Consider the following 23,603-nt stretch of genomic DNA (forward strand, 5'->3'; position numbering starts at 1 on the left):
GTAATTATAATATTTGTGTATATCAGCCACTTTTTTGTCAATCGTAAACTATTTCAAGAATAATGTATTTCAAGTTTTTAAACTCTTACTTTGTACAATTATGTACGCGTCTGTTCTTGTCATCTTCTTGTTATTATTATTGGTCGAGTTAATTAAGATATGGTAATTGTTTGTGTGTGTGTGTGTATATGTGTGTGTACGTGTGCGTATTTGTGCGTGTGTGCGTTAGAGTGTGTGCATATGGGAAAATGTAATCAACAATAAATTTATATTCTTAAATACTTTCTGTTAATAAATAATTTTTCCTAGAGACCATTTCAATATTGAAAGAGAAATTAATAATAAAAGAGAAGTCATATAATAAACTTGCTTTATATATCATTTCTATTACACTGTTACAGTAATCTTATGTCCGTCAAAGTCTGCATGTTTGCATTATAATGCAGAAATGCATTATACATACAATAGTTGTTTGAAGGCCTCATTGAAAATAAGATTGCCATTGTCAAACTGTTTGCATGACTTTGTATCAATGTGTTGTCTTAATGAGTTACCTTCGGAAAATAAAGAGATTATTATTATTATAATTATTATATTATATTTGGTATCAACATTTTTTTATTGAAGCCTTGCTTAAGTTATAACCAAATACTAAATTTCACTTGGTTTACATGCATATAGAATCCACGTAGCGATAAAATCTTTGAGATGATGGGACAAAGTAATTTGACGCCTGACGGGATACAGGGCAGCCTCCCTTTGTCCGATATGGCTCTACTGGGCAATTACAAGATCGAAGTACAAGATGCGGTAGGTTTGTGAATACGTATTTATTAGTAACACGTCTCATGTTTGTAAACGTTTTAGAAATGGTATGATGGATAGAAAACGGTCTATTTTGCACAAACGAGGTGTTTGTTACCACCAACCCGACCGATCCGATTTCTTAATGCCAGCCCTTAACCTGTTTGACATTTTTAACCTGGTTGAGTTTTCGATAACTTTTCTAAAGTAAATCATACTCACGTTATTTACTCTTACGTTTGCGATATTGTTTGATTCATTTTACCGTATTCGATACATTTACTCTTTATTAACAATAAAAAGCTAAAAACAATGTTAAATAGATTGTGAAGATATCTGAATTGCACATTCTTATCATATTAAGTCGTGAAATCGTAAACAAAATTAACAAAAAACGTTCAGCCCATCACGTATCATAATTTTGTCTGGAATTGTTAGTGGAAACAAATTACTCTTTCAGGCCATAGGGGCATTTCTGTTTGAGTTTTAATTTTTGTAAACCTATTTATTTAAGCTCTATTGCGTTGAAAGCCTAAGGCTTATTTCAAACGCTCTGGAGTTTCCTGGGACTAGAAGCAGTATTTAGTGTCTATGAGAGAGATCTAAAGAACTCTCCCACAGTGAGGATCGAACCCGTGACTACCCGATCGCTAGGCGGACACAATATCCACTACGCCACGGCGACGTTGCTTGTGTCTTTATGTATTGGTATAGCATGTGCTTCCTTTAAAGAAGTAATTATATTGATAATCATGTGCAACACTTTCTGAATTACTGGTTGTTCGTTTAGAGGAGACTTCCTGCAAACGAAAAATCCTTATAAGCGGAAAGTGTCATCACTGATCAGTCTATGCGGACTTCACAGGGTAATGTGGGACGACACTTTACGCACATGCATCGAGCCCCGTTTTCCCAGAACGAGGCTCATATAGTCCCTTTGGTTTGTTTTAGGGTGTCGACGCCAACTCAGAGTCCTACAGTTTTGAGGTTCTGGAATATGGTAAGTAATAGGTTTTCTAAGAACTTGAAAACAGATTGCAATCACAGCCTCTCGCAATGCCTAAAAGGTACAGCTCAATACACAACTCAATATTGATTAATGCTTGTATCTCAAATGTCCTTCTCTATGCAAGATTTTATTTAAAATGCGATCATTCGATCGAACAATGCTTTTACCATTACAAGGAAAACAACAATTCACGGAAATATATAGTTTTGCATTGCTAACCGTAACTTATTTCAGTTTACATACCAACAAGGCCTTTGTTATTTCCAATGATTTTAGTTCTACCGAAGTTCGAAGTTATTGTGACGCTACCTTCGTATGGGAAGACATCCGACACCGAACTGACTGGAAAAGTTGAAGCTAAGTACGTGTAAATACTACGAAACTAAATACCTGTTTTGGTACGGTACCCCATTATTGAGTTTCACCCAAGACGATGTCCCACGTGGATTCTAATTATACAAATTCTGCTTTAAAATGTACTATATATTTTTGTTTGATTTATTTAGTGTTTTGCTCTTCAGTATTTTTTATTTTCAGTTAATGTAACTGTAAACAGAGTGAGAATAACAAAACGCAAAAGTATGCACACTGATTAAATATACACTGGTGTTGGTTTATTTACGAAGAAATGACATAAACGACGTTTCTTGGTTGCAAACCCAACCCGAGCCGACCTCAATATTGATTTTTGTTTTTTCGTAAATATGGATCAAATGAAAACATCTACGCGTTAATTTCTGAAGAATTTGCAATCTTTTTACAGATACACGTTCGGCAAGCCGTTGGTGGGCAACGTGGTTTTGCAAGTCAAGGAGCGCTATGGCGGCGGATTCTTTCTCCCTTCGGCTGCGCAAACAGAGTTTCCGGTGACTTCTTTAACCTTTTTTTATGAGTCTGTCTCTTGATGGGGTATTATTGCGTGCGGCTTTCTCTAAGCCGTCAAGTTTTAAGGGAATCATCACTTAACTTTATATAAGAATTGGTTTTACATCAAATGGAGACTAAGATCGATAGGCAGCGTATTCGCAAAAGCTCTTCAAAGTTTTTCCCTTTATTTCTAGAATAATGTACAATTCGCCGTTTCCGGTCGTACACCTTTCATTTTATCTTCATAAAACTTCATTGAAATGTTTTTCGACACAAAACCAAGGCCAAGTTTAATTACCAGTCAAATCGCGCCATGAAATTCAGAGTTTTTACCTGTTGTTATTTTGTTTGCAAGATTCACCGTTTCAGCTCTTTTAGCCCATTAGCACCTTATCTTTACCGATTTTCCAGATACGTTTGTTCAACAGAACGGATGTCAATTTCGTTAACCAGCCAACACAATATCATCCATTTGTTGGGTTGAATTGTTAAAAACGGGCGTGTATACCTGTCCTTGTTATATTAATACTTAACTTAATTGGTTATTGCTTCTTTAGAAGATTAAACAAGTCAAGTGTTTAACGATTTCTTAATCCTAAAAGGTACTTATTTGTTAAAAATAGTTTGAATAATAATTATATAATAAACACTGGTGTGTCGTTATAACGCACACCATGAAATGTTCTTTACTTTAAATAAAGGAAATATCAGTTTGATACTAAAATCGTATAGTGAAAAGGAAAATATTTTTGTGATGCTTTCAGTTATACAACTTATTATGTTTTCCGAGCCATGCAATACGTTTACTCGCCGATATCAGATACATATCCTCTGAGTACTATTGTGATGGATTGCCTTACTTTCCGGTCATAGGAGGCCTCACTGTCCGGTTATTAGAGGGCCTCACTTTCCGGTTATGAGAGGGCATGGTTTCTTGCCTAAAGATTATAAAGATCTTCTAAATACATTTGTGTTAAATTTACTCTGTGAACATTTAACCTTTCCCGACCTTATGGCGGACTGGGAAGCTCCTCATTAGACGCTGATCAAGTCGCACATAACATAAGAACCAGTTTTGAACATCGCGTACTTTTCAAGTTCTCGATTCTGTGATGCACTGATGTGCGCTCAAGTACTAGTAAAATATTAATATGGAACCCCTTTTGGTCAACTCAATCCAAGACAAGTATTCACCGTAAATTATTATGACACAGATTAATGGCCAAGCAACGTTCCGAATACCAATGACTGTCCTCGAGAGGGTGACTCGAAGACTAGATTTCAACAAATTGCTAGTGGTTGCAGCAGTGACGGAGACGGCAACTGGCTTCATGCACAAGGGCGAGGCGGAGATCACATACTATTCAAACCCGTATAGGATTGAGTTCTTTCCAAATATGCCGGATAACTTTAAGCATGGCTTTGGCTCATATCCAGTCAAGGTATTTATTTGTTACTTTCGGTTATACAACTTATTCTGTCTCTCGAGCTATGCAATACATTTACTCGCCGAAATCAGATACATATACTCTGAATACTATTGTGATTGATTCCCTTACTTTCCGGTAATGAGAGGGCCTCACTCTCCGGTTATTAAAGGGACTCACTTACCGGTTATGAGAGGGCCTCACTTTCCGGTTTTGAAAGGGCATGTTATCTCGCCTGAAGATAATTAAAATCCTCTAAATACAAACATGTTTAATTGTCTCTATTAAGACTGGTTATGTAACGCGTCATAAAGCCGAATTCAAAAAATATAATGAAAATACTACCATGTTTGTCTCTTTAACCAGTGAAACGATGCATAAATATAATCTTAATTATAATATTTTTAATTATCTATCCCTCATGTCAAATAAAGTATATTTAGTCTAAATACCATTATGTTCCATAGTCGCCATGATCGATTAATAAATGTCATCTAAATATTATTTTTTTCATGTTCTTTTTTACCGGTGAATATTTTACAAATTATTTTACATCTATCAATCATACAAAAATTTACTGTTTTGTTTGGTAACAGATACGTGTCACCGAGCAAGACGGCCGGCCGCCCGTTACACCAAAAGACCAGGTCAAGGTCACTACGAACTTTTTCACCGATAAACCAATCCAAGGACCCGCGCCGCCAAACTCAATAGTGATACCGAACTATGACGTCCTTTCCCCGTTCCTTTTGGGAGATACAATAATGATTGCCGTGATGAGCTACCCGTTAAGCAATGACGGGACTGTTGAATTTGATCTATCGATACCCGCCAATACAGCAACGTTTGCATTAAAGGTAATGACAGATGCGACGATTGTAGTTCGTAACTTTACGCATATATCCATAAAGGCGTGGTTAATTATAAGACCAAATATACACCTACTTAATGCTTGGAACAGAATAACTGTAATTAAATGTGTTGCAGCTTTGCAATGATAGGCGTTTACAAATATGTTTGTGTTTTAGTGTGTGTTTTTTGTCGTGTGTACGTTGTCTAGAATTCAACATCGTATAAACTTGTGTCGTCTTTTTAAGTAAAGACATACATTGATTATGGTTTGGTCAGTGATGAAGCCAACAACTGACATTAAGAACAAAACACATCATACTAAATGTTTTAAACTGCAAGACAGGAAATATACTGTTAACGACAGGATATATTTTAATTTACATGTATTTAACAGGTTTTAAATTTCCGAATTTTTTTTAAAGGCAGAGTTTGGTGACCAAACAGCTTTTAAGGACGTGAGCCGTTTCCGATCACCAAATGATATTTTCCTGAAAATTGAAATGGGCTCAACTTCAAATCTAAAGGTATTCGCGATTATTTTTAATAAAGCGGTTTATAACATTTGTTTTTAATTAAAACATGCAGTTTCCATTCATAGAGTAAAGTAAATAATATATGTCTTAAATAAATTTAGTATAATAAGGTTATTTAGCAGAACGCGCATTGCAAACATTGACATCAGTGTTTTTGGATTCGAAAAATTGCACATACGGAAATTAAATGAACGTATATTGTAAATACATAGCGATTTGTTTATTGTAAATAGTCAGCATTTCGTTATTACTTATGATTAGATGTTATGGGATTCTTAGATTGGCGACCAAGTTACAGTGACGTTTAAAAGCAATGCCAGACCATCAGATCTGAACTATTTGGTAAGAACATGTATTTGGTACTTCGAAATAATGGCGACGAACGTTTTTTTAGTTTAATGAATGCAAGTTTATTTAGTAGCTTCACACTAATGAATCAATCACGTCGTTCTAGTTCCTACTGAGAATTCTAATTACTTAAAATAACTATATTTTTAACGAATTCGGTAACGTTTTCCAATATAAAATTTTCGGGGAATGTCGTGCCTGAATGTGCTTGCTTAGTAACCATTTAGGCGATGTATTAGAAAGTACTTTTAAAACCCTTTTTTCTCACAGGGTCCAAAATCATAGCACTATTGTTGCTTATGAAACATTTTTATGTGAACTTGCATGACCATTTTCTGTAGGAGTATTCATAAGTATTCACTATTTTGATAATACTTCATTACATATTGTTCGAAAAATTAAATTAATGTTTTACCTGAATGTTGAGGCCATGCTCAATACGAATATCGTTGCTAATAAATTAGTGTATTTTATATGCTTTTATTTTATTTTTGTGCAACATCACGAAGTTTTTTTGTTTTTTTTTCAATTTTGTATGTGCGGATGTTCAGGGATCATTTTCGATGTTTTGTTTCATTTCTAGGTCACGGCACGTAAGAATATCGTTGCTCACGGAACGGCGCAATTTTCTAGCGGGTCGTTCAAGGTTACTATCACCAAAGAGATGGCGCCTTCTTGCAGACTCGTGGCCTACTTTGTAAACACGAATGGTGAAATTGTAGCAGATGGTCTTAATTTTGTTTTTGAAGACCTGTTCGAAAATAAGGTAATCCGATTAGATTGCGTTGTAAATACGTTGAAAGGGAGATCGTAAAAATGTATTAATTTAATAAAGAGTAATGTGATATGCATGTGTTAACAAACAGCTAATATTTGAAAGATTAGACCGACGGATGACGGTATATTGCTGAAAAATCGTTACAAGTAACAACAAAATAGTTAACATTTTGAATCCAGTAAAAACGTAAGCAAATATGTGAGATTTTAAAACACCACAAACTGTTTATCGAACGGTTACTAGGTGACAGTGGCATTCAACCAAACCAGCGTTGCCCCGAAGGCGCCAGTGACTCTGAAAGTTACGGCCGATACGGGGTCATTGGTGAACGTTCTCGCTGTTGACAAAAGTGTCATACTGTTCAGACAAGGCAACGACATAACACCTCAGAAGGTAAGTTATATCATGTTTAGGACATTGATAGCACTCACGAATAAACGAAAGTTTATGTTATTGATACACATGATTATATCACGTTCAGACAGTACAACTGCGTATATTGTTAAACATAAGCTGACATATTTTACCGAGAGGCGAGAAGTTAAGCAACTTCCCTGCATGTAGATTTATTTGTTCTGTTTTTAGGTTACTGACAAAATGGCGATCTTTGGAGATTTCCCGATTATACTGTTTGGATGGGGGCGAATCTGGCCGTGGTGGTTTAGTGCCGACGACGCCTCGGATATCTTCTCGGTACAAACAATACAGCAATCGCCTTTTACCTACATGTAAATTCCGTTTGTTTCGTTCCAAGTCACGTGGTTTAAGTCGCATACATATTCAATTAAGGTAAATAAAACAATTACAAAAGATAAATAAAACAATTCAAAATACATTCCACAATGCCTATTCGCCTTTTACTCCTTTCACCAAATGCCATTTATTCCATCTTGTTTACCATACATGAAAACAGTTCCACTTATAGGAAAAATATGAATTAGACATAATGATATAAAACTTTAATTGTTTTTAATGCTCGTATCAAACACTTTGCGTATATCAAAGAACTAGTTATACACAATAGAGAACTCCGACTGCTAGTTAACTGTTTATAATACACAATACCGAATACCGATTGCTAGTTAACTGTTTGTAATACACAATACCGAATACCGACTGCGTGTTAACTGTTTGTTATACACAATACCGAATACCGACTGCTAGTTAACTGTATGTATACACAATACCGAATACCGACTGCTAGTTAACTGTTTGTAATACACAATACCGAATACCGACTACTAGTTAACTGTCTGTAATACACAAAACCGAATACCGACTGCTAGTTAAATGTTTGTTTTCGCTGAGTTATACTCTTATTTATGAAAATCAGTTGCAATAAATTTTTAACTTACTTGAAATGTGTAAGCTATATAATATCACAATTAACATATTTGAAATAGAGCATGTCTATACCATACGACTATATGCCACATAGTTTGTTTATATATGCAACATTATTACTTATTCGTGGTGTAAACGCAATAATATGTAATCATAATTTAATTATGTATACCATGTTATTGATGAGTTGTATATTATATGAAAACGACTGTAAATGTTGTAGAATGCTGGTTTGACGGTTATGACTGATGCAAACTTGTACAGTTTTGACTTCTCTTCTGGTAAGTGCTAGCAAAAGTCAATGAACGATTAAGTGAAAAAGTACTTAAAAGCCCTTAAACTCTCAAGATCAACGAATATTTCGTACAATATTTTGAAAAATAAACTTAACACATAAAAAAGCAATGTTCCTTATTGCAGTAGCCAAAATGTTAACGCTCGATGTGGTCTGTTAACAAGAAGCAAAATGCTTTTTTTTTGCTGGACAATACATTCAATACATGTTGTGCCAAGTTAGTGTTCGTGTATCGTATGATATCGTTGCGGGAAATTGAAATGAAATACAGTCTACTCTCGTTATCTCGACATCGCATATCTCGATTTTCTCGATATGTCGATGGAAGCTCAATGTCCCAACTTTTATCCTTCTTTATCTATATTTATATTGTATATTGTGCCACAAGAAAACGAGCATATTGTATCTAATAAAATCTATGCTACCATACCACATCTAACATTGAAATTTTAGCTATTGCTATCACGAACACTGTTTTTGTATGGGTTAACTTTATTTTACGAAATATTATGCGAAATATTCGTTGATTTTGTGTATTTATGCAAAGACCTAGAGAATACCGGTATTATCTAGGTCTTTGATTTATGTTACTGGAATTATTTAATTAAAGCGATATATTTTAAGTCAGCCTGGTAAATTAACAAAACCCACTATAATGAACATCTCATTGAGCCGATAACAGGTAATGGTCTATTTCTATTTCATTCCACTACATTTTGTCATTTTAAGTTTAGACGTTACTTATATCTGCGATTAAATACCAATTGATCACACGTTTTATACGACTGGTCCATGTTCAATAGTTTCTTTATTAAATTTCACTTTCCTCTATTTCATATGTTCTTTACATATACATTTAAACTCAGTGTGTCTTTGCAAAACTTGATGTACATGCGTCAAGTGTCGTATCTCTGGACAGACTAAAGACGCTGATTCTGCAAGGCTGCATTGTATTTCCACTATAAAGAAAGTTTTGTCACTAATACGCTGAAGGCGGAGAACGACAGTTTGCCAATGCCTGTGCGGATCGTTAAGGCTGATCACACAGTCTACACCACAGGTGGTTAGCGTGTGGCTATGATATTAATTAGTGAAAACATCATTTTGAATGATAAATAATCATATTATAACGAAAAATTAACTTTTCTGAAAAAAAAAATTTCACTATCAAATATATATATAACAAGGTATGCAACTCAAAATCACCCCAAAACGGGGTGCATCGCTTTGAACAGCCATATCTTCATCAATTGTGCAGCGATTTTCACGATCTCGGTCTTATTCAACGCAGAAATGAATTTCCTTTCTGGAAATGTATATGTCTTGCAATATTTTTACAAATGCTGGGTCAACTTTTAAGAAATAACACGATACACAACACGCATGACCCAGTTGACAGTGATCATGTATTCTTTATGAATGAAATCTCCAGTTGTAAAGACACACCTCCGCATTGGACCAATGAAATCACTCGTATGTTTAAAATGTCAGTTAGTTGAAATGTATGTAAACAAAGGTTTCAAACGGCGCTGGACAGTTAGTCTTGATGCAGAATGTAACGACAAGAACGGTAATAATGTTTTTTCATACGTTTTATTGAATTATGGTATCGAACTACATGAACTTTGTAGGGAAGTTGCCCTTTACTCCGTGAAGATTTCAGTCTTAAAGACAGCATGATCACTGTCAACTGGGTCATGCGTGTTGTGTATCGTGTTATTTCTTAAAAGTTGACTTAAAAATTTATGAAGATATGGCTGTTCAAAGCGATGCACCCCGTTTTGGGGTGATTTTGAGTTGCATACCTTGTTATATATATATTTGATAGTGAAATATTTTTTTTTTCAGAAAAGTTAATTTTTCGTTATAATATGATTATTTATCATTCAAAATGATGTTTTCACTAATTAATATCATAGCCACACGCTAACCACCTGTGGTCTACACTATATGCTCATGAATTAATCTGTCGACAGGCATCACCCTACATACATCATTAATATATTTCAGTCCAAAGAAAGGGTTTTAATGAAGACAAATCAGCAGGATCTCGTATCGGCGTATTTTCCGCCATGACACAGTTGAATACAGCCGCGGTCGAACCACAAGGTCAGGTTAGGACGGACTTTCCGGAGACATGGCTCTGGTCATCTAAAAAAGCAGTGTACGTACATATATGACTTGGATTGGGAGTGTTTGTAAATTTCGTGGTTGGTTCATTTTACTTAAAATATAGTTTTAAAGCAAACAAGTATAGAATGAATACTCTATGAATCATAGTAGAAGAACATGCCCGATTTAAAATATAATAACTTATACATTAACAAATTATTGATGTATTTAACTAAAACGAAATACAGTCGGTTCTGACCGATTAAGATACAACACTAATTATTGCAATAGGTGCATTTAAAACAGTTTGAGTATTTTATGCAGTAATGCCTGTGTATTGTTGTGTGGTGCTTTCGTTCCAATTATTATTCGAATCGGTAATTTATAACAATATTTTGGTTAACAGATGAATAAACATTATTCACTTTCATAATTATTTTTGCCAAACGACGTTTTTATTTTTTTTCTAACGAACACATATGTAGCAATAAAACAAACAGGTCCAAACATATGACGTTTTGTAAAAATGTGCATCCATTACTTGTGTAGATATATTTTGCCAATGTTATAAACTCAGTTTCAATTTAAAAAGATATATCTGTTTTTGTTTCATATTGATTAAAAGAAACGGTCAAGCCAACTTCCCAGCCATCGCCCCTGACACGATCACAGACTTCGTAGCGAACGCTTTCGCCATCCATCCTGTCTCGGGATTGGGTGTAGCTCCAGTCACTTCAAATGTAAGCAATATGTACACGAGTTTATTACTGAACATGAATGAAATCAGCACGCGATAGAATAGATATATGATGATTTTCCATGTTTGCACACGATCACCTCAAATCACATCAGGAGAGTTCCAATTCTTTCACGTGGCCAACCCACACGATATCTGCGTTTAAACGCAATTACGCAATAAACATAGTATCATCTTACCATTTAAATTATATCTACAATCTGATTCCATTTACGAAAATGGGATTGCAAATAGTGCCCATAACATATACACATTACTTCTTTTTAAATTCATTATTTGTATTGTTATTCTAATCACATCTGTGATCCTCCATTAAGCTTTATTTAGGATCAATACATCTTGCGTTTACAATATTATTCTCAGTATGTCCGTTTTACTCAGAACGACAAATCTGCTGGGACGTTGATGCTTTCTTCACAAACCTTAAAAGTACTAAACATCACATTCCTTTATATTATTCAGATGTCCGTGTTCTTGCCATTCTTCGTGAATCTTCAACTCCCCTATTCAGTCATCCGTGGAGAATTGGCGGTAATCCAAGCGAACGTGTTCAACTATCGTGGGAACGGGTCCACAGAATATGTAAGCAAATGTAAAAGATTCGAAAATAACAAGATTGCTTACTTGACATAATTAGCATAATATTTATGTGATCTAAAAAAATATTTCTGATACGGGCTTTGTTCTTAAAAGCATTGAATTAGTTTAAACTAGTGGTATTTTCACCATTGTCACAAGTATTCCCTAATCAGTGAAACTTATCATACAGTGTTTAACGTTGCGTTGATTATTCGGCGTCCTAAAAATGCCAATTTCAATTGCTGTAAAGTATAGATAGTGAAGCATGACGTACACAAGTCGTCGTTCTACGCAAATGTTTGCTATTATGACGTTCCTTTCAGGCGTCAGTTCGCCTAAAGTTTTCCGAGGACTATGATATTGTTTCTATCAATGGATCCGGTATAGAAACGGCTCAGGTCAAGGACTTCATCAAATGTGTGAAGGTTGTCAACGTTTATACTTCCTGTTTTGTGGCTTTCGTAAAAAAGATTCACGCACTTTAATACCAAACACTTGTTGTCTGGTTGGGTATTGTATCTAATGTTTGATAATTTATTTCGTTAATATCTCCAAGATAGAGCAAAACGTGCAATTAATAAATGCAATAACCTTTTATAATGATCGTACCTTTATTTTTTTTATTTTTTTAAGACGACTCAAGGTGGTGTGACTACAGTCTACTTCTTCATACGACCTAAGACCATAGGTACAATTGACGTGAACGTTCGAGCAGACATCGGTCCACCCGTGAATATATTTGATGAAGTGGTTCGTCAGCTTCCAGTGAAGGTTGTAGGCATTCCACAAAACAATATTTGTTTCAATGATAACGTGACGATCTAGAGGTCTGAACATATACTTTTAGAACGTTGGAGTGACGTTTTAGTCGATGTCTGTATACAAACATGAACATAAAACAGGGTTGTCATTATCGTCTAGAGGGGTTCCACTTATGATATTATTGTTACAATTCCTCAAAGAAACAACAATGTTTTCCATAATTAATTGTATATTCAACATATTGCATTTTGTTTATTTAACCAATTAATATTTTAAGGCAGAGGGCGTACAAAGAGAAAAGAATCAACCTGTTCTTGTAAGTCTACAGACATCTGGATCAGTTACGGAATCACGAAATATATCGTTCCCTAGTGCTGGACTTGTGTCCGGTTCTGAGAAGATACAGATAACAGTTATTGGTAGGGCAAAATATTAAATAATACTGTGCTATTGTGTGGAAAATGTCTGAATATCATCAAGAATAACAGTTGTTACGCGTCAATAAGTAATACAATTGATGCAGTAAGAAAGCTGGAATAATATCGCCAGCAGCTTTAACTTGTTTGCAGCACGTTTCTCTTCGAATTCAGTTGCTTTAAATAATCCATAAATTTCACTAGCTTTACTAGTGTCAACAATACGTTTAGTTTACAAATACAAATTTCTGAACATATTTCAAGAGGCAAGCAGCTGGATTACTATAATAAAGAACCTTTAATTGATAAAATGTTTGGTTTATACTAAATAACTTAAAATAAGCAATATGTAAATAATTGTATAAATAACTATTTTTGTTGAAAACTATTGTGTGTGTTTTCAACATAAGTGATTTGTAATGGTATCATCAACAGGAGATCTATTCGGTCCATCGCTTGCCAATATAGATAACCTAATACAGCTGCCCACTGGTACAGGAGAGGCGACACTTATCCTCTTTGCTCCTGCAGTTTATGCGGCTGCCTACCTGAAAGAAACTGGGAGGTTTGATGGCAATATTGATCTGCAAAATAAAATCCGGACTATTTTACAAACAGGTTCGCTTTTCGACTTTATTTATAAGTATTATTTTGGTTTCAGGAAAGGGAAAATCTAAGTTGGTTGATTTGAATACATGACTAGAATAAATCATGTACATTTGCACTCGATAGTTTGTGTTATTTTTATTGTTCGATTTCACGTTTCAAACACAGATTCTTGTTTCCAAATTTCTGTTACAATAATTTTGCAATAAATATAGTTGTACATTATCATCATTTACATTACATCATTATTTGATATTGGCGGTTCAAGAATTTGATATGGTCCCAATAGTCGGTTACACAGGGACAGTACAATGCATTATCATCGAGAATACACATTTTTTACCAAGGTTATCAACGTTTGTTGATATATCAGCGAACGGATGGATCTTTTAGTGACTTTGGAAATGCTGACAAAGTTGGTGATGCTTGGTATGTAGTTTAATTGAAAATTAAGATTTCAAACAGTCAATAATTTAAAAATATTTGTAATACGCTGAAGAAAGTTAATGGGTAACAACCTTCATATTTGGTAAATATCTGTTGGTTATAATGGTTTGACTTAAGCTGTTCGATATATCGGCGAAAAAAATTGAACTCATAGCGATATTTCTGCTATTTCATTTCTGAAAAGCCTTGTTGCATAGACATGTATGTATAAACATTTGTAAATTACATTCTGCGGATACATTTAATAGACCCAACTTTAAAGCGTGAGGTGGAATTTTAGCTGCAACGCGTGTATTTCAGTTCCCTTTGTTTGAGTAAATTTTGTTCTTTAATACGATTTATATCTTTATTTCAATTTATTTGTATAGCATTATACTGGTTTTGTTACTTTGAACGCACTTTAAAAAAAAATCAAAACAAAAATTAAAGTATTTCAAATAGGCTGACGGTAGTTAACAAAAATATGATTGTTCAGATACAAGTGCACATGTCTTCTTCTTCTTTGGAAGTTGGTAAGCAAGGGTGTGTGTATTATGATTTGATGTATATTTTGTTATTTCAGGCTGACAATATTTGTGCTAAGAGTACTCGCTCATGCTGAACAACTCAATATAACCACGATAGACTCAAATGTCATACAGCGTGCTGTTAACTTTCTTCTAAATGAAGACCCATCCATTGCCGATCCTTCGACTATTTCCCACCCTGGTATGAACGGTGGCTCAAATTCAAGCAAAAATGCATTCAGTGCCTTTTACTTGATCACACTTAACGAACTGAAAGCGTCACGTCTAATAAAGGTATGTGAAATATTAATAAGAGTAAATTGAATAACCAAGTGCCCCATACTAAAAACATATATTAAACGCATGCTTGTATGGCAAACCATATGTATTGATTTTAAAACTCGAGGAAATAATTCTAATTTTCGAAGAATTTATTTTCTCTTTTAGGATCAAGCAGTCAGCGACAACATAACTAAAACGATAACGAAGACGACCACTCAGCTGATCGAACAAATTCCAAAATTAAAAGAGGACTATGAAAGGGCTATTTGTGCTTATTCGCTCGTAAAAAACAATCAAAATGCAGCGGACACAATTCTAGAACAGCTTGAGTCCAGTCCTAATAAGGTTGTTGAAGGTAATTGAACGCGTGAATACCATTTAAATGGACAATAACGCAATTTGGGGCTAAAGAAACACAAAAACAGTCCTCAAACTATATTATTAAAGAGGAATACAAATAATGACGTATTCTATGAATTAGATGCTGTAACTATGTAAGTTCATACCCTAGATATGTATACTGTGTAGGAAAATGACCCGTATGATGAATCTCTGCGAATAAAACTAACATTTACACAGGTATTACGCCGGCAAAACATGACAAATGCGCATGTCTTTTTTAAAAAGTCAGTTCAGAAAAGGAGTTTTCACGACAACAACTCTCAAAACTTCATCATTATACATACTTCGCGCGAAAACAAACTTTTGAGGACGTTTACGTGTTTTACCACGTTTTTACAGTGTTTTGCACGTTTCATGACATACCCGTAGCCAGGGGGGGAGCGTTGGGTGCGTTCGCACCCAATATTTTTTGACGAGTAAAAATTGTACTATAAGTTGCAGCCATTATGATTTGACACAAAAACGTTTTTTTTTCTCTTTTCCCCGGAATGCAGTGAGTCTTCGTATTTAAGCGTTACAATAATGTAGAATTCAATAGGCTACCGACAGGTCACCATAAAAATAATTGTTTTATTATGTCAAATTTGAAACTTGAAAATATGTCCTACTCTTAAACAGTTGTTAAAATGAATTTAAAACGTTATAACATATGCTAAGGTGGACGTTAACGTTTAATGTTCATTAACTGTGACGGATCTTGAGCATAATGGGCAAATAAGTCCATCTTTTTGTTAAGGACTTTGAGGCAATAGGGCCAGCAGTTTGTGGTTATCGTGTCTTGTGAAGCCTTATTTGTTATATGTTAATATTTGTTTTGAAATAGATAAGTAATTGGTTAAAAATAGTTAAAAAAAATAAAAGTAACCAGTTATACCAGTTTGATTTCTGTTTAGTATTGATGCAGATTAGAGAAGACAAAGTTTTGTTAATCAGTGGTTGTTGCACAATGCACTATTAGCACGTTTAGAGCAATGCTAGGTCTCTGGTACTATCCATAGTAGCAGACAAACAATTGTTTTGAAAAAAGAGTCAAATATTTCCGTTTAATTTGCTTGATTTAAGAATGGTAAAATTTTGGAATGGTGAAATACACCAATTTTATCAAGATTAAAAGATTCCAATAAATCATGATATTTTGTACTGTTTTTATTGTTGATTTAACATTCTATAAATTTGTTGTTGCATATGTAAACAAAGAGTGTGCGCGCATGCTAGTGTCGTGTTAAACACCGTATAAAATAGTGTATTTCCGTGACTGATCGAACAAGGTGGTTATTGAAAAACGGTAGTGGGGAATTCATGTATGTTATATCATATTCATGTCCATCAATCACTGAGTATGGTCCATGAAATTGAAATTTCATATAAAAATGCTCTATATCTTCAGTCTCTAAATACAGATAAGAAGTCACCAGAATGCAGGATTTTACGTTTCATTTTCAAAATTTTCTAGGAAAATTCGCACACCCCTTTTAAAGACCCTGCCTACGGGCCTGCATGAAACAATACTGCCTAAAATATATTATAGGCAACAGCAAACATTGGAAGACGCCCTCTAACACGTTGGATATCGAAACTACCGCCTATGCACTGTTAACGTACAGCGTCAAGGATGACAGAGTCAACGGCCTTCTTATTCTTAAGTGGCTTGTGCTGCAGCGTAATGCCTTTGGTGGATTTTCTGTACAGGTTTTTTGCACATTGATCTTTTTTAAATACCGTATACATTGTAAGTTATATTTCAAAAATGAATTTAAGATAATAGTTGTGATGTTAATTGGAACAATCTAGAAGAACAACGCATTTAATTGAAAAGCGAGTTGCGGTTCAAGATGGACTGTAAACTTTTATTTTCGTGGTGCCAAGAAAAATGATATACGAATAAAATACGGATAGAACTTGCATATCATGTTACATTACAAAAGTTTATTGTACGTGTTTTGCTGTATTTAAATGAATATTATATAATGGTTTAAAGGACACGATTGTTGGCCTTCACGCCCTGACGGAGTTTGCCAGACTTATCTACTCGAAGGTTGTTGACCTGACGTTGGCCATCAAAAGCAAGACAGGCGGAGTAGAGAAAGTGGAATCGACGCTGACTCTAAATTCTGCAAACCACGATGTTCTGCAATTTGTTAACGTACGTAGTGTTTATTTAATAATCAGGCGGTGCTTGATGCATATTTTGAATGAATTATCTATTTCTAAAGTGAAAAAGGTTAAATTATCTATATAATACGCGATATCATGAAATGCTTCAAAGAGGCAACAATTAAACCTCATGCTTTTTGCCTCATAGATTCCAAGTGCGGTCGATGAAATTATCATCCAGGCAAATGGGTCGGGTCTTGCCCTTGTTGACGTAAGTTTTGATGATAAGTATGTGCATAATATAGTTATGAAATTGCCGTTAAAGCTAGTTCAGGACAAAACTGCCATCATACTTTTTGTTCTTAAAACTTCAGTAATTGAATGAAGCCGGGTATCGTGTGTTGGCATCAGGTCGAACTAACTTTAAAGAGCAGCCCTTATATTATGCAACATCTACCATAAATATTCGTGAACAATCACTCTTTTATAAAATTTAATATATAAACAATGTTATGTTGAGTTTAAATTTACATGTCTGCCATTACTAATAAATAAATTTTATTTTTAAAAAGGTATCTAACGTGCATGTGATATTTATTTAAAACGCAGTATGGTTAAAATAATAGTAATAATATACATACATGTTTTCTTTCACTGCACATTTATGATTTCTACGAAAATTGTTTTTAGATCATACAATTCTACAATTTGAAAGGAGACGAACGCGCCCCATCATTTGTTATTGAGCTTACAACACGCAACGAAACTACGAGGAGCTTTACCTTGAATATGTGCGCGTCGTAAGTTACATATGAACACTTTGTAAACGATACAAATTAATATATGATAACTTACGAACAAACGAGGCACGTCAAACAAACTCCTGATCAAAGATCATCAACCAGATACGATCTCAACTATTAATAAGTATGAGTCGTGATTCGTTTTTTTGTTACAGGTAACATTGAGCAAAACACAACTTTTCATTTGATAACAATAGAACTCTTTAACAACATATCTGACAGATAAGAATGCTGTTAAAGAACACGAATATCTTCAACTATTATAAATGTAAATAACAAATATGTAAATATGACTACCACTTTCTGGTGTTATAGATCCAATGTGTTTATACATGCTAACACTACGGTCATCTATGAAATCGGCATGATATCTGGCTTCGAGCCAGAAATGGAAAAAGTCGATGTTCCAGACCTTCTTAAGAAAAAGCAATTCGTCAAAGGCAGACTTATTCTTTATTTTACTGGGGTATGTTGACATAAATCATAAGAATAATCATCAAGCAGTTATTTTCCTATTGGTCTGAATATAAATGGCAAACAATCAACACATCGATGATTTTGTTTTCGTTGTTTCGCATGTAAAGCACTTTTTGTACAACATTATAAATTCAATATTCATACCTTTGTAATTCTGTGTAACAAAATATTTTCGAACCATAATGTGCAGGATCACTGTGTTTTCCATTTTTTTACTTATAAGGTGACAAAGACAGCAGTTTGCGTGGACGTTCCAGTGAGTCGTGTTTCTGTTGTGGTGGGTGTTCGACCCGCTACTTGTGTAGTCTACTCTCTCAGTGATCTTGGTAAGTACAGTCTGTGATATGCTATGGTAATATGGCACGTGCTTATGGGTATGCCTTTCAAACGTGCACAGATTAATCAATCTATTTTACTATGCATGTCCTTCCAGAAATTTATTTTCTTAGTTTCCGAATGGTTTACCAAATCGAAAACAAATATAATCGTAAACATTGTTTGATACATATTTGTTGAGTGAGATACACATATACTTGTCCGTGTATTTCTGAATTGTCGACTCACTAGATTTTTTCTCAAAAGAGTTCTAAATTTTAATTATCGTTGTAGTTTATCACAAGTGTGGATTTTTGCAATATATTAAAAAAGTGAGTGTCAGATGAGGTTCACGACAGTATCTACAATAATTTATTCAAGATTTTATTTCGTAATCAAAACATAGAGCAAATGTAGACTTCTTCAACTATTTAGGTATACCCAACGTTCAAGTCGGAAAGATACATCTAATGCGAACATTGAACACATCTATAAACAAATGTAACTTTTCAGATACAGTTGCCATAAAGCAGTATCTACCCAAGAACATGCAAGGTGCCGGGCTGTGCAGCGTATGTCCAGAATGCTGTGACCAAGATATGGTTCCACTAACGGTTAAGCAAACTATTTAACATTATATTCAATTCAAAAACGAAAATTCAAAAGACGATGTTGATTGCAAATGTTGTATATTTTAGAAAATTCATTTGCGCATGAAACATTTCACGTGTGATTATTTGTAATATCAAATGAATTTAATAAGTCAATACACATTCATAATGTTAAAAAAAATCTAATTTAAATCCAAACATATTTCCATTAATTTGGCATAAAAAATTCTCATAATAAGTTTTTCATATACGTACATTCTTGGAGAAGCACGATTTTATATCGATTGTTTATCTTTTTCCAGGACTGTGGAGTCGCCGCATAAATGCAGTATATCAGTTTTGGGGTTTATGTCTGATGATGTACTTAAATGCCTCAAGTTCAATAAAAAATGTCTAAAGAAGGATTGTTATTTAAACTGTTATTTTAAATTTTTAATCTGATCTGGAATTGACAATTTAATGGACTTTAAAACGTGCATATACGTATCATTTTAGACAACTATATACCCTTGATCGACATTCAATTTCTTAATTATTAGCAACAGTTTGTTATGAGCCGAAAATCGTAAAGAGTATAATAAATTGCATATATACATACTGACTATTCGTGAAGTTAATGTTTTGTAAATGCTCCACATTGCCATACGCAGGTTTTTGAAAATGGATGTTTTTTTATTTATCTCCTGTGCCATATGTTTGACGGCAGCAAGCGGCTTACCTTTACCCAGTTAAGTTGACGCACACAATAAACATTAATACGACCGTAATGATACCTTTAAGATTTGTCTTCAAGACTTGTCACGTTGACATTTTAAAACTCGTCCCTATAATGTGTAACTACATATTCGAAACATATAAGTTGTACAATTTCACTTGCGCTATTTCATTTTTGCACTAGCCAAAGCTTAAGAAAACATTATCAATAATGCAGTTATATTCACGTTTACTACAAAATAATCATAATAATAATCTAACTTCATGCATATATCTCAGGCTTATGTAATAATAATCTTGATTAAGGATGTTCTGAAAGAAAGAAAAATTGTTATTTACTTTTCTTTTTTTTGTTGGAAGTAAACATGTTTAAAATCTAAAATGTATAAAGAAAATTTGAGTAGAAAGGTCCGATATTTATCAATTGTATAGCTTTTTCAGGACAGTCATGCGATTATGAATATAGAGAATAAAAGGTTGATGTTGAAAAAGAGAAACTACGGGTTATCTGGTGCAGCTAAGGAATCGGAAATTGGGCGAGCCTTTAAATTTACTGAGGATGCTAACGTCTTTCCACAGTTTTCCACTGTTTTTCCCCCAAAATTCTTGAACAGCCGGAAGTGTTTTCAATTTGAGTGTACTTAATGTGGCCCTAAATGTTTCCGTTTCCCCCAAAAAACCATTGTTTTCGAAATCGCCACGACTTGTCGGACCATTTTTATTTTTCAACTGGTTTACAAAAATTTATCTGATTGTAAATACCGCTGCTTTAAATGCATTCAGAGGTTTTAATGACTAATGTCAAATACCGTTCAGGGATCAAATGATACCGTGGTTAGCTGGCGAGAAGGAATACACATTGACTGGATATCGCAGTCTCATGATCTACACCCGGATATCAACTTAATTATACGGTCACCATTTTATCTGTATAATGTACTCAATAGTAGCAGGATGAAACACTACTTCGGACAAAAGCTCAGTATCGTGAGATCTTGACAAATGGGCAAATAAGGCTAGTCTTGATAATTTTATCATGTTGTTTATCATGATTATATTACAAAGTTCCCACAAACCTCGTAAAATAATGTATTAAGTGTGTAGTCCATTTGATACTTGTCAATACAATATATTTAAACACCAGTTAATGATCGTTTTATTACGTTTATGTAATTGGAAACATGTTTCAGTATGTTTAATAACGTTTTTACTCAAGAACGATTGATTCGCACGGAACTAACTAAGATACGCACGAAGATTCACTCCACTTGAAATGCTATCGCTGACAAAAACTTAAAGTAGAAAATCTACAAAACGTTATTTATTATGTGTAAGCAATTCAACACCCTTCTCTGTATCTATTGATACCGATACCTTCAAAAGTGAATGCTAATTGCGCAATACGGGAATCCTAATGACACAAACACTAATAATAACCATTTATCGGAAAACCAACATAATACATGAACTGTATTACCACCAAATCGACGATTGGTTGGCTTTTGTATTGTTTTTCGAAATGGCTGCAACTTCCACATATTTATTTTGAAGAATTGTTTTATCTCTTGTATCAGGGCGTAACACAAATAATTGATTGTTTCCGGTGGCCCGACCTTACCTATTTTTTTTTTGCCGCCGGTCCTAATCTTTTTAGCCCAAAATTCGAAAAACATCGGACCGCGTATTTTTCGGCGACGCTCAATAAACTTGTCTACGTTAACTATCATTTTTATTGTTATTGTAGCGCACGTGGTAGCTGGCCAATCAGCAATAAGTTTGCTCACACATAATATTGGGTCATTCATGCGCAGACACTGTACTTTTGGAATACACAGTCAGTTGATCTTGTCGTCTGCCAACAATATAGCGGCCGATGCAAACGTCGTATTTAAAGATTAACAAATCAAAAGAGACGTACCAATAAATAATTATTTCTAAGCTGAATACTTAACACCTTTCTCCCGACTATCGATCTGAATTAACGGATGATAATTAAATTAATTAGGTTCTATTTCGACGATGTTACACCTTTTTGCCGATTATCGTTTGAATTAAAAGTGGATAATTAAGTTGTTTTTTACCCACAAAAAATGCTATTGGTAAAGCAATATGTGCAACCAAATGGTATATTTGCTAGGTTTTGCAATGTCTGCAGTCAAACGATTTGCACATTTTATCTAATGTGGCAAACGCGTACAATTTTTCGGACTGTCGTTTTAGGATAACATTATATTTCGTCGATTATAATTTATTTTCGAAGTTCTTTATAGAAGAAAAAGAATGACGAATCCACATTGCGGTGGATACGGACGGTGTGGTTATAATATTTTAATTGTATTTACCTAAAAATACAATTGGAAAGACTGTCAAAAAGAACAATTAGTAAGGGCTCTGGATTGGGTGGGGGATCTGCCTTTATCCCGATTGGATTCCTGCGGCTGCGGTTCCAGACCCCGGCCTAATTTTCAGGATTCCAAATTTGGAAAATCGACACCCTTATTAAATGTACATTTATAAAATAACTTATGTTTGTACTTTGACAAGTACCATACTAATTATTTCTATATTGAAAAATGTATGTAACATTATGATATGTGATATGCCCCTTTATGTCATTAAAAGAAATATAAACAAGTTGATAGTAAATGTATATATGATTATTTCAAAACCAGTTTTCGCGCATCGAAAAACAAAAACCTGGTTGGCTCAAAGAAATTTTGGGACAGCGCTAGCCATAGTAGATAGACCCCACGACACCAGTACATAATATAATCTGAAAATGTGGTCCTTTGGAAGCATAAACTGCATCCAAGAAATATAATAGCACATCCAGTTGATTGGGTCTGTTCATGGTGATAATGTTACATGCAACACCACTCGCGGTCCCCCTAGCATGGCTTTGGGCTATTTAATATATTATAAATTATAAATAATATAGTATATAGTCCATGATCCAAAAGGAACAGAATGTATAACAACACTAAATCTCTAAAGACGCTGAGGGTCAAGCTTACTACGACTTTAGTTATGCCTTTTATTGGTCTATAAAATGGACTATTAAAGCCGTGCAGAAGTCAAAATTAAACTCGGAAATAAGGAAAGCAACAAATGCAAAATTAATGAACAGCAAGTTTTTATTTCATTAAAGCATTTAAATAAAGCCATATAACATTACATAAATCATCCAATTTATTGTGCATACAGTTGTACACAAAAATGAGAAGAAGATGCAAACATGTACGACAATTTCTAAAAAAAAAATTTTTTAAAATAAAATTATTTGCCAACCTGCCTACCCTAATTTTGAGGCCATGTCAGTGGAAACAAACAAATATTTTTTGTTAGGCCTCACCTCACAGCTAATTTTGAATCGTTTAACTGTTATAATTCGATAGGAAAAACCCCTGTGTAGAAATAGAAGCTTTTCTATTCTAGAGGTTAGCTCAATGCAAAATATTCAATT

At 34.2% G+C, this 23,603-nt stretch overlaps 1 protein-coding gene across 1 annotated transcript in view; it reads left to right on the top strand.

Moving 5' to 3' along the window:
- Positions 1-19,827, top strand: part of LOC127878458 (CD109 antigen-like) — a 32,045-nt gene extending 12,218 nt beyond the window's left edge. The window contains exons 6-35 of the mRNA XM_052424983.1: positions 682-810; positions 1,756-1,804; positions 2,090-2,174; positions 2,577-2,679; positions 3,895-4,122; positions 4,704-4,964; positions 5,382-5,483; positions 5,772-5,834; positions 6,424-6,606; positions 6,862-7,011; positions 7,204-7,311; positions 8,186-8,243; positions 10,268-10,421; positions 10,995-11,109; positions 11,589-11,708; positions 12,029-12,130; positions 12,339-12,476; positions 12,745-12,886; positions 13,319-13,501; positions 13,837-13,918; positions 14,499-14,736; positions 14,890-15,079; positions 16,655-16,815; positions 17,105-17,269; positions 17,429-17,491; positions 17,911-18,020; positions 18,339-18,489; positions 18,724-18,826; positions 19,329-19,429; positions 19,729-19,827. Coding sequence (XP_052280943.1) covers positions 682-810; positions 1,756-1,804; positions 2,090-2,174; positions 2,577-2,679; positions 3,895-4,122; positions 4,704-4,964; positions 5,382-5,483; positions 5,772-5,834; positions 6,424-6,606; positions 6,862-7,011; positions 7,204-7,311; positions 8,186-8,243; positions 10,268-10,421; positions 10,995-11,109; positions 11,589-11,708; positions 12,029-12,130; positions 12,339-12,476; positions 12,745-12,886; positions 13,319-13,501; positions 13,837-13,918; positions 14,499-14,736; positions 14,890-15,079; positions 16,655-16,815; positions 17,105-17,269; positions 17,429-17,491; positions 17,911-18,020; positions 18,339-18,489; positions 18,724-18,826; positions 19,329-19,429; positions 19,729-19,749 — 3,858 coding nt within the window. The 3' untranslated portion in view covers positions 19,750-19,827. The remainder of the gene's footprint in view (positions 1-681; positions 811-1,755; positions 1,805-2,089; positions 2,175-2,576; positions 2,680-3,894; positions 4,123-4,703; positions 4,965-5,381; positions 5,484-5,771; positions 5,835-6,423; positions 6,607-6,861; positions 7,012-7,203; positions 7,312-8,185; positions 8,244-10,267; positions 10,422-10,994; positions 11,110-11,588; positions 11,709-12,028; positions 12,131-12,338; positions 12,477-12,744; positions 12,887-13,318; positions 13,502-13,836; positions 13,919-14,498; positions 14,737-14,889; positions 15,080-16,654; positions 16,816-17,104; positions 17,270-17,428; positions 17,492-17,910; positions 18,021-18,338; positions 18,490-18,723; positions 18,827-19,328; positions 19,430-19,728) is intronic.
- Positions 19,828-23,603: the final 3,776 nt, after the last annotated feature.

This window comes from Dreissena polymorpha, chromosome 4 (genome assembly GCF_020536995.1).
Source record: "Dreissena polymorpha isolate Duluth1 chromosome 4, UMN_Dpol_1.0, whole genome shotgun sequence".
NCBI classification, from domain to species: Eukaryota; Metazoa; Mollusca; class Bivalvia; order Myida; family Dreissenidae; genus Dreissena; species Dreissena polymorpha.